At 41.1% G+C, this 15,193-nt stretch overlaps 2 protein-coding genes across 2 annotated transcripts; both read left to right on the top strand.

Moving 5' to 3' along the window:
• Nucleotides 1-3,137: 3,137 nt before the first annotated feature.
• On the top strand, nucleotides 3,138-5,952 carry LOC310939039 (homeobox protein Hox-B3a-like; the record flags this gene model as incomplete). Its single annotated transcript, XM_083903706.1, has 4 exons — nucleotides 3,138-3,282; nucleotides 4,297-4,387; nucleotides 4,567-4,667; nucleotides 5,381-5,952. 4 exons carry the CDS (start codon nucleotides 3,138-3,140, stop codon nucleotides 5,950-5,952), a joined length of 909 nt encoding a protein of 302 aa, XP_083759832.1.
• Nucleotides 5,953-7,341: 1,389 nt separating this feature from the next.
• hoxb1b (homeobox B1b) lies at nucleotides 7,342-8,504 on the top strand (the record flags this gene model as incomplete). Its single annotated transcript, XM_083904011.1, has 2 exons — nucleotides 7,342-7,900; nucleotides 8,194-8,504. The coding sequence occupies 2 exons, from the start codon at nucleotides 7,342-7,344 to the stop codon at nucleotides 8,502-8,504; spliced, it is 870 nt and encodes a 289-aa protein (XP_083760137.1).
• Between the last annotated feature and the right edge of the window lie 6,689 nt (nucleotides 8,505-15,193).

Raw genomic sequence — 15,193 nt, 5'->3', positions numbered from 1 at the left:
ACTGCTTACAAAAAGGTCTACATGCAGTTTATAGAGCTCATTTAATCTTGATTTGACAATAAACTAACTTTTTTGCCAGTTATTTGGTAAAACAAAAGTCTATGTGCTATTAAAAATAGTTAAATGTTTATGGTGATTACTTTAATATCAACTTAGACGTTTAATAACTGGATTACAACACACCAACAGTTGTTAGGACGTTTTTAAATGTTCCTTAATGTCCTGTAATATGCGCTTTCATTAATTAACTGCCGGCATGATGTGATCCACCTACATCTGCTTGGATTCTAATTTGTTATACACCTATTAAGGTCTATGTGGGGGTTTATAGTGCTGACTTCAATCTTAATTCAACTGGAAAACTATTTTATAAAAATATTGCTGTTTTAAGTGCAGATTTTAATCACGATTTAACTGAAAACTAACTCCTTTTAGCCAGTTATTTTTCCAAAAAAGGTCTATGTACTATAGTGCCAACTTAAATTTAGATTAAATAAAAGGTTATAACACACTGGTAGTTATAAGCAGCTATAAGGGTATTTAAAACGTATCCTTATGTCTTGTAAAATGTGTTTTTATTCATTATCCGCCCACAGGATGTGATTCACTTCAATTTGCTTATTGTGCTCTAAACCTCATGAAGGTCTATAGTACCGACGTTAATCTTAATCCAACTGGGAATTTTTTTATGTATTTTTTGCCGATTATTTGAACAATAAACTTAATTTTAGTATACATTTGATTATATAAATACACAACCGCATTCATTCACTTGCATTGCATCTCTGAGGGAAATGAAGTTGCTGCCATTGTTGATTCAACTGTCTCCATATATTGATTGAGAGCAATAAATCCCCTCCTCTGCAGACACGTGGTTTCTGCAGCTAATAGACAAGAGAAGCTGCAGTGAGCTGCATTTTTCACCAGGGATGGTGTGTGTGTGTGTGTGTGTGTGTGTGTGTGTCCCTCACAGATCAGACAGGCAGTGTGGCGTGATGGGTTGTGTTAAGTGCAACTCAAAGATGGCGTCTTAACTGAATGACAGCTACAGACCATAATATGCACACAGCATATGTTTAAACAATATTTTTTATCGACTTAAATATAAATTATATAGATAAACTGTATGTATGCAGAGTTAGTCATCTAAATCAGTGAACTTAATGCTCATTTTTATGTATTTACATGTCACGTTTTTTTGCACTTTATAGGCCATCAGTGAGATTTATGGCTCACACACACACACACACACACACTAAGTAGCCAGTTTATTAAGTACACCTGAGCATCCCTTAAGTACTGCACTAAAGTACAACTGAGGTACTTGTGCTTTACTCAAGTGTTTCCATTTTCCACTACTTCATACATCAGCTTTGTCAGAGGAAAACTGGACTTTTTTATTTTCTTACTCGATAACTTAAGTTACTTTTACTTTATTTAAATTTGTCTTAAACACTTAAGTGAGACGTATGTAAATATACTTATAGTAAAATGAACACCAACTATGAAAAAACACAACTTTTAGATTAAAACACAAAATATAAACTAAAAATATATCATGAAGTGACTGTTGTTGCACATTAAAGCATCAATAATTATAAACAGACCTACAATAGAGCCGGTACACTATCCTGAAATGTGTTTTTCTACTTTTGACTGAAACATCCAGGCTCTTCTATTGTTTTATTGTGATGTGCAGAGGCCGATATGATGAAGCACATTTAACTAAAAAGTAAACGTACATATGCGGTGCAATAAAAAGAGAATTATATACTACGGTTGCGATTTTAAGCAGCATTTTACTGCTTTGGTTGAAGTGCAGATTATCTGTCTGTTTTATATTGTGGAGTGGTTTTATGTATAAAGGTTCTTTATGTGATCTATGTAAATTATTTAAAATAACAGTATGAGGGAATGGAAATACTTAAATAAGCCCACACCACCACACCAGTAAGTTACACTTATGTTACTCCCTATAAATACGGATTAAAATCAAAGTAAAAAGTTGAATTAACTTGCCTTTATAAAAGTTTAAGATGTGCTGGCACCACGTGGGTCTGCTGCATTCATTATAACAAAGTGTACCTAATAATTTGGTAACTGAGTGTACAAGCACACAGTTTGAAGACAGATTATTTAAAATTATAGTGATTCTGCAAAATTATGAATCTTTGAAAATAACATGATAATGCATTTTTTTTTTGCTTGAAACAACAAATCACATTTGGGATTTTTTTTTTTAAATTCCAACTTTGGCAGATTGTGTACGGCTCAGAGATCAAAGACAAACTAATTTGCATTAATTAACGCTAACTTAGTTAAATATTACCTCTAAGAGCCAATCAAAGCGTTCGAGCAAGACGTGAAGATGAGAGAGCAAAGCAGCCCCAATCGACCCACTGCGGCATGGAAACCAAACCCTGCACAGGCCTCATTATTACACTCTCTCCCCTTCTGCACAGAGACTTTCTAATGGATACTGCTACTGACCTCTGTCTGTCCCCCCTTCAATGCTTTAAAATGACTTTATCTGATCAGTAATTTAAATTAGTGGGGGGTATAAAAAAGAAAAATCCATTACATTCACAAAACCTGATGTGTGAAAACAAAAAAAACAAACAACCCTCCCTTGTGTAATTTATATGGGAATCACTGGCACAGCTCCTAAACGAGATCTTTGAATTTATTGTCCCAAGTGTTGGACACTTTCCCAGAGAAATGATTCATGAAAACTGTGCACAACTTGAAAACCTCAGGGTTAAAATGTAAAAATAGCACCAGAATGGCACAGATGAGACTTCTTAAACAAAGAATTGTCCTATTCAAACATATAGTGCAGTGCCAAAAGTGTGTGTGTGTGTGTGTGTGTGTGGGGGGGGGGGGGGGGGGGGTCTGTTAAGTCACCTCTTCAGAGCTTTTGTTTCCATTCAGCTCCACTTCAGTCATGAGTCAAACTGCCACACGTAAAAAGACATAAAACCCACATTTTCTTATCTTTATCGCACGCGTTAATACCGTTTATGACACTCGGCTCCTGCAGAATCAGCAGAGAGGACTTTTCCTTTTTACGCACACACACCACATGCGCACACACACACACACACACACACACACACACGCCGACATGGTGTGCAGAAATGCTATGCAAGAGCAGCGTGAGCTGCAGAAACACTGTCCACTCTCCGCATCATCCTAAAGCCACATCATCATCACCACCACATCCACATCGAGTGACGCGGGAGAGCCGCTGCCTCTGCGGGGATCGCTCTATAATCTGCGAAGGTGAGAGGCGCCGGTGCGTTTGTTTTTACCGCGAGGATTGTGGTCGGGTGCGGGGTGAATGTGGATGTGCGTGGGGAAGGTAAGGCTGCCGTTGTGCCGAGGACTGGGTTATGTGTCTTTATGATTTACGAGCCTGACTCCAGCCGCGGTTCAACCAGAGTTCATAGAGCTGCATGCCTCCAGACTTATTCTCTCCCTCTCTCTGATCCTCTCTCCCTCTTACAAACCGCTGCTCTATCGTTTTATCTTTAATTCTGGATTTAATTTGCCCTAATTAGGACATTGGTTGAGGGGATGTAATTTCTTTTTATCGCATTTTGTTTCAATCCGGGGCCTTAAAAAACAGCTGCAGCGCACAATGGACTTGTGTATTATTTTTGTTTGATGGATGAGCTTTTCAATTCCCTGTGATAAAACATTTAATTTTCCCCTTAAAAAATGTTACAGACAGGACAATCCATTTACTGAATAAAGCCTTCATTTATATTAACAGTCACGGGGCCTAATGTGATTTCAAGAAACCCACTTCTGAAAATAGAGTATAAATAATTTAGCCTATTTACTGCAGCATATTGGTATTTAATGCATTTTCTTTTTTTGGTGGCTTCTTTACATTTCAGACGCACGTGTGCAGTGTAATTAATATTCCTATTTAGACTCTGTTATTGTTGCCATTCATGTAAACGTTGATCTCTTTTTAGAAAATATAAAATAAGTACATTTTAATACGTGAATTAGTCTATATTTATTGCAATATTACACACAATTAATCAAGTTGTGGGTCAGTTGTGTTTTTTCTTTAAAATAAACAAAGGATTCACAATAAAACACATTTTTACAGGTTTATCCCTAAGCTGGTGTGTTTTTAGAGGGTCTATTTTGAGCCCATTCTTAATTTTCCGTTGCCTCTCTGGTCAAGAGAGGCTTGCTATTCATGTCAGCATACTATTGAGTTGATAAGATGGATTATGTAGTCTCCTCCCTGATTCTGTCTCTGTCTTTTTTCCCCTGCAGCCTCTCAGGCCAGCAGCACAGGCTTTCTGGAAACCTGCCATGTGACATTTGGCTGCCAAGCGCTGTATCAGAAGGTCAAAGTGGAGAGAGAGTGTGTATGTGTGTGTGGGGGATCCACGGTGCACATTTCATGGAAATGCAGACAACCAGAGCTGCGCACATTAACGTGCAGCACCAGCACCACCACCACGGCTTCCTCAGCCAATCCCTGCGTGATGTTTGTCAACAAATGACGCAAGAGGAAACGTTTTCGTTCACGTCTGTCCGCAGATCAAAGCAGCAAAAGCCCAACTTCACCATGAGCAAAACGATTTTCCCCTGGATGAAGGAGTCCAGACAGGCACAGCAGAAACACGGCAGGAGAATCTCAGGTTTGTTTATGGCACGAGGAAAAGAGGCACAGCCATTGTCTCCAAATGAGGCCTTTTCATTTATGACTCATTAATGAGCTCATACACAGACAAGTGAAGGGATATAACTTGTATTTTCCTCCTTTTTCGGGGTTCAAAAGGTCGAGGTAGCTATTAATTAGGTTCAGCCAGGCATGGAACACAAGTGTAAACAGACACTGGCTCAGTGTTTGGGCCCGCATTGGTTTGAGAGGGTCATTCAAAGTGAGCAAACATGGAACATTTATTTGTTCAGCACTTTTCCTGATCACACTCTCATTTCAGGTGTCAAACAAAAATGCAGAAATACACACAACACACACTTAAGTATGTTGCGTATTTTTTTGTTTGCATACTTTTAAATATAAAACTTGAGTAACACGATTTAGAAAAGGAAAAATTTCATGTTACTTAAAAAAACTAATATAATGTCTATATAATGTCTTGAACGGTGCAACACCACCTCTTACTAACGTTACCACTCTTTCCCTTTTGACCAACACTATTTCATTATTTGAATTTCACACAACGTCCAGATAGATAAAGTATACGCAGAGGAGAGTAAACGAGGCCCAGACAGGCAAACGTGAGAGAGAATAAAGCAGCAAATGTCAAATACAAACGTGTAAAATAAATAAACAATAACAAACACTGCCTGTCCAACCGCCTCTTTTTCAAACTGCTTGTCTACACAGACTGCACCATCAACGAGAAGTGCCCAGGCGCGACCCCGGCCTCCAAGCGAACGCGCACCGCGTACACGAGCGCGCAACTGGTGGAGCTGGAGAAGGAGTTCCACTTCAGCCGCTACCTGTGCCGGCCACGGCGGGTGGAGATGGCCAATCTGCTCAATCTCCACGAGCGGCAGATCAAGATCTGGTTTCAGAACCGGAGGATGAAGCAGAAGAAGGACGAGAGAGAGCAGGGCCTCACCACCGCCACCTCCCCCTCCTCACCCCTTTCCTCCCCCTCCGCCCCGGGCAGCCCCACTCTGTCGAGCCTGGGTTATGTCCATCTGGGCGGGGATTACCAGCCGGCCTCTCCTCCGCTCGACTCCCAGCACCGGCAGCCACATCAGCCGACATATCCCGCAGAATACCCTGCTCCGGGCTTCACGCTGCACGGCCCGCATTTCGATGTGCAGTACAGCACTCACAACAACGTGCACGCAAAAAACTCGGATCTGGATGTGACGGGTTCATATTTCTCACAGAGCTGCACACCACAGGACAGAATCATGCAAGCTCCAAAACTGACTCATCTGTAGAAGACATTGATTTTGAATTCCTCCTGTCGCCACAAAACACCTTCCCTTTATTTTATGGAAGAAAAACTGTACATATGTGTATAGAAGCATGGCTTTTTATCGTTTATTTATTGATCTAATGGTCTGATTAGTCCCAAACTATATTTATTTGTATTTATTATAGATATTGTTCCTCTTGGGTATTGTTGTGTTAACTTTTACGCATGAGCCTTCTTTAAACATTCGTTCTGAAATGCTATAATCCAGCTCTGTTAAATAAAACTTAAGTGTTGTCGTTTAGGCAATATAAATAAAAACGAATCTCAAGAGTAAATATTCTCTCTAGAGCTTGTGCACAATATAACGATTATGGAGCCAAATCCTCCGTTTTTTTGTGAAAGCATTATTGGCACTTTATGTCTCCAACATCACATTGACTCCTCTTGCTTAATCACAGTGTCCTCACGGTTGGCTGTGGACATGATAGGTTTTGGAAGATATTACATTATAGGGAGTGTCGTTAACACTCAAATAAGAGAGATATAATGCAGAAAAGGGGCCTGTTTGGTTCTTAAACGTGTCTTTGTTCCTTTATGGGCAAAGTGGGCCACACAAGCTGTCAATCTTTTAAAAGAGCGCATGATGGATCACTAGATTCACTCCACTGCCTTTTTCCCCACTATAACACAGTCTGATTCAGAGGAGTCTGACTGCACCAGCACTCATTCTGGCTGAGGAACATTTTTTAGTAATAAGCCACTACACATTTTGATCAAACGTATATTTAAATTGAACAACTATGTCGATATCTGAGGCAAACGGGTGCACAAACGAGAAAATGAATAATCCACAATAAAAACCACAGGCCATACATTTGAGCGTTAACACGCTCAAATGACAAAAACAAGAAAAACTAGGTCAGAAGAATAATTTCAGTCTAACGACATGCTTCATATTGATTTGATCATTTTAAAAGACAATAACGCCACATATGTGCACAATCTTTTACGTGGAGGCCATTTTATGAATCATACATCCATTATTATAGCGCTATTCATTTGTTTAATTTTTACGCTCTCAAATTTGTCATTCTGCGTGTCTCCAAGACTGCAGCCTGGAAATTTGTCCTGATGTTTGTGTTCTTATCAGATGGATGAGCGAGTTTGATTGAAGCATTTGTCATGTAAATGCGAGCCGCTTGATGGACGAGCCCGCAGACTTGACAGAGTGCTGTAGGTCCTTTGCCATTGGCGTTTAGCGGGTCACATGGTGTGTCAGGAAGGTGATATGAGAGTGGAAGGCAGTTTTACAGCTTTGACATACTACCTAGAAGGTTAGGGCAAAGGGAGCACCGATTAATGACTGCTCAGTCTTGATCACTTCTGAACAAACAGAAGGCCGAGGTCCAGGATGAACTCCTACTTAGATTATCCTGTGTGCAACAGGGGGGCAAATATCTTCAGTGCCAAGGCCGGATATCACAATTTAAACCATGGATACATGTCGTCCAACTCGTGCGCAACAAGTGATAGTTACGCACAGGACGGGCGCATAGTTGCAGCAACTTCTGCGCCCCACCAGACACCGAGCCTCCCTCTGCACCATCAGACACACGTCAACTTGGACCTGCAGTTTTCAACAGCTGGGAACTCCATGTATGGGTCACCTCTGGAGTACGGGCACCACCAGTACGGCCTTGCTCCAGAGCAGGACCGGAACTTCATTCATGCGCAAGTTTCACCCCTTGGAACAAACATGGCCCCTTACACCGGGGACAGTTGTGGGCCTGGAGTCCCAACGGGCAGCCAGTATCTGCATTTTGGCACCGGAGATCAGAGGCAACAAGACTACTCTGAGAGTGTCTACACAAGGCTACCACCCAAAAATAAGGAGAGGGATTTGGAGCATGTGGAGGAAGTGTCTCAAACATTCGACTGGATGAAAGTGAAGCGGAATCCTCCTAAAACAGGTTTGTTCATCCTTAGACTGATTTGAGAATTACAGCTCTAAGTGTAGTTTAGAAATTTAATGAGACATTTGAAGGTAATAATGGCTTCACAGTGCGTAAACGGTGCATAAAACGCAATCTAGTTCATATAATTAGGTCTAAGTGTTTAAAATTGTCCTGGAAAATTATTTTGCAACTAACGTTTTGTACTCCTCTTCATTCTCACACTTTCCATTCGCACATAATTTCCCCTGCGTTAGTTCTGTGACTCCCATGTTTTCCATTATCACACATTCATCCTTTTCTCTCCTCAGCCGTTCTGTCCGAGTACGGTGTTCCTGGCCAGCACAATGTGATCCGCACCAACTTCACCACCAAGCAGCTGACCGAGCTGGAGAAAGAGTTCCACTTTAACAAATACCTGACGCGGGCACGGCGGGTGGAAATCGCCGCCAGTCTGGAGCTCAACGAGACGCAGGTGAAAATTTGGTTTCAGAACCGCAGGATGAAACAAAAGAAACGCGAGAAACTCGGCTGTGTCTTGGTCAACGCTCCCGCACCTGTGGAGAAACTCACCGGCCCTGACAACTCCCCAAACGAAAAGGGCAAAGACCCTGAACCATAAACGACTCTTAATAGAAAATATTATAAAAAAATGACTGTGAGGGCCTGAGCAGTTTTGCTGCAGAAAAACATTACCGTGAAAATGGACTTGTGTGTGGTGAAAACACACACGCGCCATGTCTGTGTCTGCTGATGTGCTTAAAGGGCATTGTTTTGACATTGAATGCTGGGAATTTTTTGTTTAAAATGTCTTTTCATCCATTCTTGTATTTTGTAATCCTCCCATCATAAGAGTGTGTTTTTGTGATGGAGCACTGAAATTCTCAGTGTCATTTTTTGCACTATTTATTTACAGGGTATTTTCGAACAAATTTTGAGATGATCTAGCTTATCAAAGTGTATAAAATAAAATTTAAAAAAATGTTTGCTTTGTATGTAAAAAAAAAAGAAAAGAAAAGAAATGCTGATACAGAATCTACTCCCACTGACAGTCTCTTCCTCTTATTGTTGAATTTCATAGGTGTTAAATAAATTGTTCCGAATCTTAAATTGCACATCAAACTTTTTTTTTTTCGATATTAACTTCCATTAATAGTCTTGCCAAAGTCTCCTTGCATAATGTGACAAGAGGAATCTTTCACAACACATGGGGTGGTTCCTAGTGACCTTTTCACCTCCAAATACCTCCAGGGGCTCTAAACATGACAACAAACTCCAGGGAGCCAAGTCTCACCCTTGATTTGTTACCCAAATTCTGCTTGGACACGAGTGACATGGGTCGCCACAGAACTCAATCTATACATAATTTAAGTTAAACTCTAATTTGTGTTAAACAAGACACAAACGCTTCTCTTTTTTAAAAAAAAGAAGAGGGGCTGGGTTGATAATTTAACATCTCCATGCTCATCTGGGTCTCGCCCTTAGCTAAACGTTTGTCAGACCAGGCCACCTAGGTTCATCTGATGCTACAAGGGGCAGCAGTTTCAATATTTGCACTGGGTGTTAAGTTTGCACACACACAAGTTTCTGCCCCAGCAGCACTGGCCTGTTGGTGTCCTTTTCCCTAAAGCTAAGGTTCATGCAGAGTTCAGGCACAAATGAATGCCGAGTCAATCTGTCAAGACACCAGAGTGGCTTGGAGGAGTCAACTCCAGGCCGCTCTTACTTTAGCTCTTTGCAGGTATTGCTTTTACTATTCAGACTAACGAGGTTATTGGCCATTTAGCCTATGTCATATACTTTGTGAACTTTTTAAACTGTTGCAAGCCTCTAAAAACATGTTTCTGGTAAATGGAAATAAGCAACCATTTGAAATATATCTGCATAAGTATGCAGGTCTCTCACAACTATATTAATAATTAATACAGTTCCACGAATAGAAGTTACAGTTGAAATACCAGAAGACCCATTACTGTAAATTAGAAAAGGGGCTAAGAGGTTTCGTTGTCATACATTTCTTAACACGCCAAAGGTTTCCTCTTCAGATGAGTCACAAGGCTGAGGACTGGGGCGACAGTCATTATGGCCAATAGTGACAGATTCAACAACAAAAAAAGGGGACGGTGCAGAAAACAAGTGTGGGACTTCATTCCAGAGGTGTGTGATCCCTGCCATCACTGTAGGCAATACCTCAGCACTCCCAGCGGGCTCTCCATCTGGAGGTGTCAGAGTCTGTGGTGCAGCCAACGCCGCGGAGACAGATGTTCGTGTGGGGGAGAGGAGGAGGAGGGTGTTTTTCACCTTCAGATCAGCGTAGCAATCTCTTTCTTCTGCTGGAAAATGTAGGGCAAGGAGAGGGGCAGAAAATGGTAAATGAACACAAAGGGGCGAGAAAGAAGATCTACTGCCGGCACACGAATAATCAAAAACTCTGCGGCACAAACACCTGACTGCACAAATATGGGGATTATTAATAGATACAGCAAGCAACATTCTCCTCACATATCTTCCACATCTTAAGCCAGCCTGTACCCCCCCTCCCCACACACTTTGTTTGAGGTCAACCCAATGCTGTTTGTACCCCATGCTGTTTGCAGTTGTTGCAGGCTCTTTTACAAGTCTATTGCAAGGCTCACTTCCTTGGTTTTCTACCAGTTCCACTGTCACATGTCACTCTGCAGGGTCCCAGGGCTTCAAAGACAATCTAGATACAGTATTCATAGGGTAACGGGGGGTTGGTCATTTCAGAGACACCGCAGGAGGCATTTTTATTGGCAGATATCAAACAACAGCTGTTTACATTAACGTCATGTAATCTATCTATAATAGAATATGGACTATTACTACTACTATATACAGAGAAAAATACCCAGAGCTGCAAAAGACAAGTAACTAAATAGTCAACAGAAAATTAACAGCAGTGATTTTGATTTTTGTTGACATAAGAGTAGAGTGAATATCTAAGGGAATGGGTCTGTTAGACACAAGATATTTGAAAACACTGCTTTAATTTTACCTGATTCAAATCATGTGTCTGAGGATAAAGGGTGTACTACAGGTAACTTCAAATTCAGTAAAAATAGTTGTTTGTGGTATTGGGCTGTATTAAAAAAAAAAATCACTAGAAAAGGTTATGTATGTACAACCAATCGAAAAATGATGTACATGCATTTTAAAGAACCATACAATGAATGTATTTTAGCTGTCCAAACATAATGTATATTATATTATTATTAAAAAGGTACATATTCCGGTGGGTTAAATGTTTCAGTGTATTAAGGTGAAGTAGCATTTGGCAAGTCCTCCTCCCTTCCAATATTTTGACAAAATGGTCTTCAGGTAATATGAACCAGTGATTTCCGGTTTGTCAGTTCTGGGCTACTATAGAAATATGAAATTGCTGAAACAAATGCTGGACACCGTGGAAAAGGACTCTCTCTCAGGGCGAAATTAAGGGGCTAATTTTAATGAATGAATATTAATTGACATTAAATAATGACAATGTCATCTTTAATATTATATTCCATTTCTGCAAACCGTTCCTTCTAAATGCTACAGACTGGAGTTTTAAGAGGGTATCAAAGTGTTAAAAATAAAAATAAACCATTCTATTCATACACTTTCAAAAAAGAGACAAACAAACAAGTGCCTGTGAGAACAACAAAACTGCCAACATGTAAGGTTATCTGAAATGAATTAATGATATGAAGCTTCAGCGGTCTGAGGAATAAACTTATTTATAGCACAACAGTTGTAGTTTGTTTTTCCAGACTGTGTTTATTTTGCAGATCTTTTATGGAGAGATATAAAACTGTACATTTTCAAATAAAAGGAGACTTTTGAAAATGTGATTTAATTTAAATAGGACTGCTGAAATGAGCTCCAGTTAACAGAATAATATGTTCTAGTTCACACCCTGGCCTGTTGATTTTTTCTTGTGTCTCTAGTTTGTTTGTAAGGAAATAAGGACAAATGATTAGTGCCCACATACTGATTCACTGCACATTATTTCCTTAGTTAGTTCACTATCATTTTCAAAGATAGACTTAAAAATTACAAATCTATTCTCATATTTAATTTCTACAATTTGCCTGTTCCAACAAAGCCTTGATAAGAATTGCTGCCTAGATTTGAATGGCACATGCTCCTCTGCCTTTGTTATGGCACCGAGGCTCTTTTTAGCTCAGCCTTAGCGATTCTTGACAACCATCCCCCAACCTAGTCTGGCTCTATACCGGACCTGGAAGCAGCAGCAGCAGCCGACCTGAAGCCCCTGAAGCCTCCTGGGTCCCCTTGCAACTGCATCCTTTCCCCACTCCATCAGCATTGTAACTGAGAGAGACAAGTGACTTGGCCAGGGTTAACATCTTAATACTCCCTGGGATTGCCTCCAGGATCCAAATGGCTACCCCTAATAGTTTTCCTCCTCCATGTGCCTGTCAGACCGCCATGACTATACGCCGTAAGAAAAACAAGACTAGCTGAAAGGCAGAGTAACGAAGCAGCACAATGAAATAATGAGGGGTGGTGAGGACAAATAGAGCACCTATGAAAGGTTTGGTGGTAAAAAAAAAATACAGGTTTGAGGCGATGCTTGCTGCCGAGACAATGATGAGCCCTTGCCGGGATACTTTGCATGTGGAGCCTGTACACTTGAAATTAAAGCAGCTCCATCCTTTGTAGCCCAGGAGGGGAAAACCAGACCTCAATCAGTGTCACGTCACATGGTTCAAAGCGGCCAATTCGATGCTGCCAGGAGGTTGAGAAATGCAAGGTGACAGTTCATTTTACCAGTGACAGTGTGTCGGTCTCGCTTGCTGGCTCCCCAGTCAATTCCAAGCGAGCAGTGAAGGTTGAGTGTTGCTGGAGACAGACAGCCCCCCCACCCTGCTCCACCATCCTCCTCACCAGCACCACCGCTCTCTCATCGACCCTGCTCTGCTTTGTATTCCAATTAACTGGACAGAGGGAGAGGCAACAGTGAGCAGATCACAAGCTCAGGCAGACATTCCCCTGGCTTCCTTCCAGTCTCTCAATCCTACTACAATCTGAGGTGCCGTGCATCCCTTTCACTTCTCCTTTCCTCTCCTTTCTCTTCGGGCCTTGACAAGGGCCAGTTGTTCCAAGGGGATAATACATAGATTCTTCTTTAACTACTGCCTCTAGGGACAATGTCTAGGTAATGAAAAATAGTTCCCTCTCATACATTCATAGATCACATATAATAGAGGCATGCGATCACTCAGTTGCGTCAACGCACTGCGAGCTGTAACAGCTGTCCTTAACAGACACCTCAAATAATGCTGAATTAATATTTTGAAATGGCTCATATATCCTAACATAATACAATTTGAATGATTTTCTATTCAATGCTCTCAGGGCCAACATTGATTCGAGAACAAGCCGAGGTAACACCCCCCCCTTTGAGTCAGTCAGCCAGTGTGAGAGTGAAGGTTGTAGATTTAGCGCAACACATTTGCTCCTCTGTCTTTTGTGTCCTCAATCTATCATCACTCTATACCTCGCTGCCACCAAAGCCCCCCCACACTGATATATGTTTGAGCAGTGGGTGGGTTGAGAATACAGTGATTCTGAGGAAATCCGAAAAGTAAACTACCTCTTTTTTATCTGATTGAGCAACACAAACATTTACAACAGACCCTTAAGAATCAGGCCAAACACCCATTTTCCCTTGTTTATGAAGTCTTTGAATATGTAGTGACATGCATAGATAAGGGCCATGTGTGAGGACCGACTTAAAATATTTGCTATTGTGAAAGGTGACATTTATTCTTACGGAGTGATTAATGTCAACCAGTAACAAGACTTTCTGCATAATTTTGGAAGAGAACAAATTATTTTCAGAACAAACATGCCCCTAAACCACAACACATCCTCTTCTAAAATAAAGGTGAAGACGCCTGAAGCCTGAAAGACAGGCATGGGTGCTTCGGTATTTGCACCTCTGGACTGCATATCTTGAGAATGCAATGTGGCAATGTGGTGTGTGTGTTTTCAGGGCAGGATACACACTCAAACACACACACACACACACACCCTTCATGCCCTGAGGATCCTCCTGACTCTCTCCTGGCAGATCAGAGAGACCTGCTGTCCCTCCCCACACCGCAATGCAAATGAAAAGGAATGCACTGATAAAAGGCCAGATCCTAAAGATGAGAGGGCAGGAGGAGGACAGGGGCAGCGAATGCTAAAGGGGGTGTAGAGCCTCTTGGGGAGATGAGAGGTGGCAGAGGAGTCAGTGTTGGTAGTAGTGGGAGATCATAGCCTTGCTCCCCCTCAGCAGCGTTTGATACAGGGCTTTTGTCGCTCTTTCAACAGTGCATTGTTAGGTGGTGTAATCCCTGTCGGATTACAAAGGGCTTCCCTTTTCATATGGGGCTGGCTCAGCAGGCAGGTGGCTGGGGCTCTGTGGAGCTGTCAAGGGGAGGGAACCTCTTTTCCAGGGGAGGGGACCCCAGTTCCTCTTACCTTCACAGGGGCTTTTTGCTGGGAGGCCAGTCAGGCACAGGTCAACATGGGGACAATTCTGACATGAGATTCAACTCGCTCTGACCCCATGGCTTCCTGTAGAGACGTGACAGAAAAGGAGACCATCATGAGAGTCATCATCGTGAAATATGGGAAAAATAGTAAAATCATTAAAACCAGAGACTGCTGCCAACATTGCTGCTCACTTGCTATAAGCAAAAGTAAAAGTTTTATATAAAAATGCAAAATTGCAACAATTCATTAGATTATGAAATTATGGTGGACCGATTAATTAAAAAGGAAAAATAACTGGCAGATTACTCAATTATAAAATTAATTTACTGGAACAGGGTAATCAGTTTTGAACTTAAAATAAGACAACAATGAGATCACTGCATTTGTTTTACATCTGTGGAATACCTGAACAAAACCTTTGTTAATTAAAAATTCTAAACCAGTATATAAACTAAACACTGGTATATAAACTATCAATTCAAAACAACTTTTTTTTACACAAATATAAATGTTGCATTAAAACCATAATGCTGAAACCCTCCAGTCTGTTAGTAGTTAATGCTGTGTGTGCTTGTGTCTGCATCTGTGGGATGTTGCTGGGAATATGAACTAATTATCTTGTGAGCTTGAACACACATTGCACACTTCAGAATGGAAGACGAACGTAATTTAAGTTCAACACAAGCACGATTGATATTCTGTGTTTCCGGTCGATGTGAGCAGTGTTTGATTGAACTTTGCTTATTTGATGACCTTTCTTGTCGTCATTCTGTAATACAGGATCAATAAGGCCCACCACTACTT

This window comes from Microchirus variegatus, assembly GCF_963457635.1.
Source record: "Microchirus variegatus genome assembly, chromosome: 17".
NCBI classification, from domain to species: Eukaryota; Metazoa; Chordata; class Actinopteri; order Pleuronectiformes; family Soleidae; genus Microchirus; species Microchirus variegatus.
This window is presented reverse-complemented; position numbering and strand designations above follow the sequence as displayed.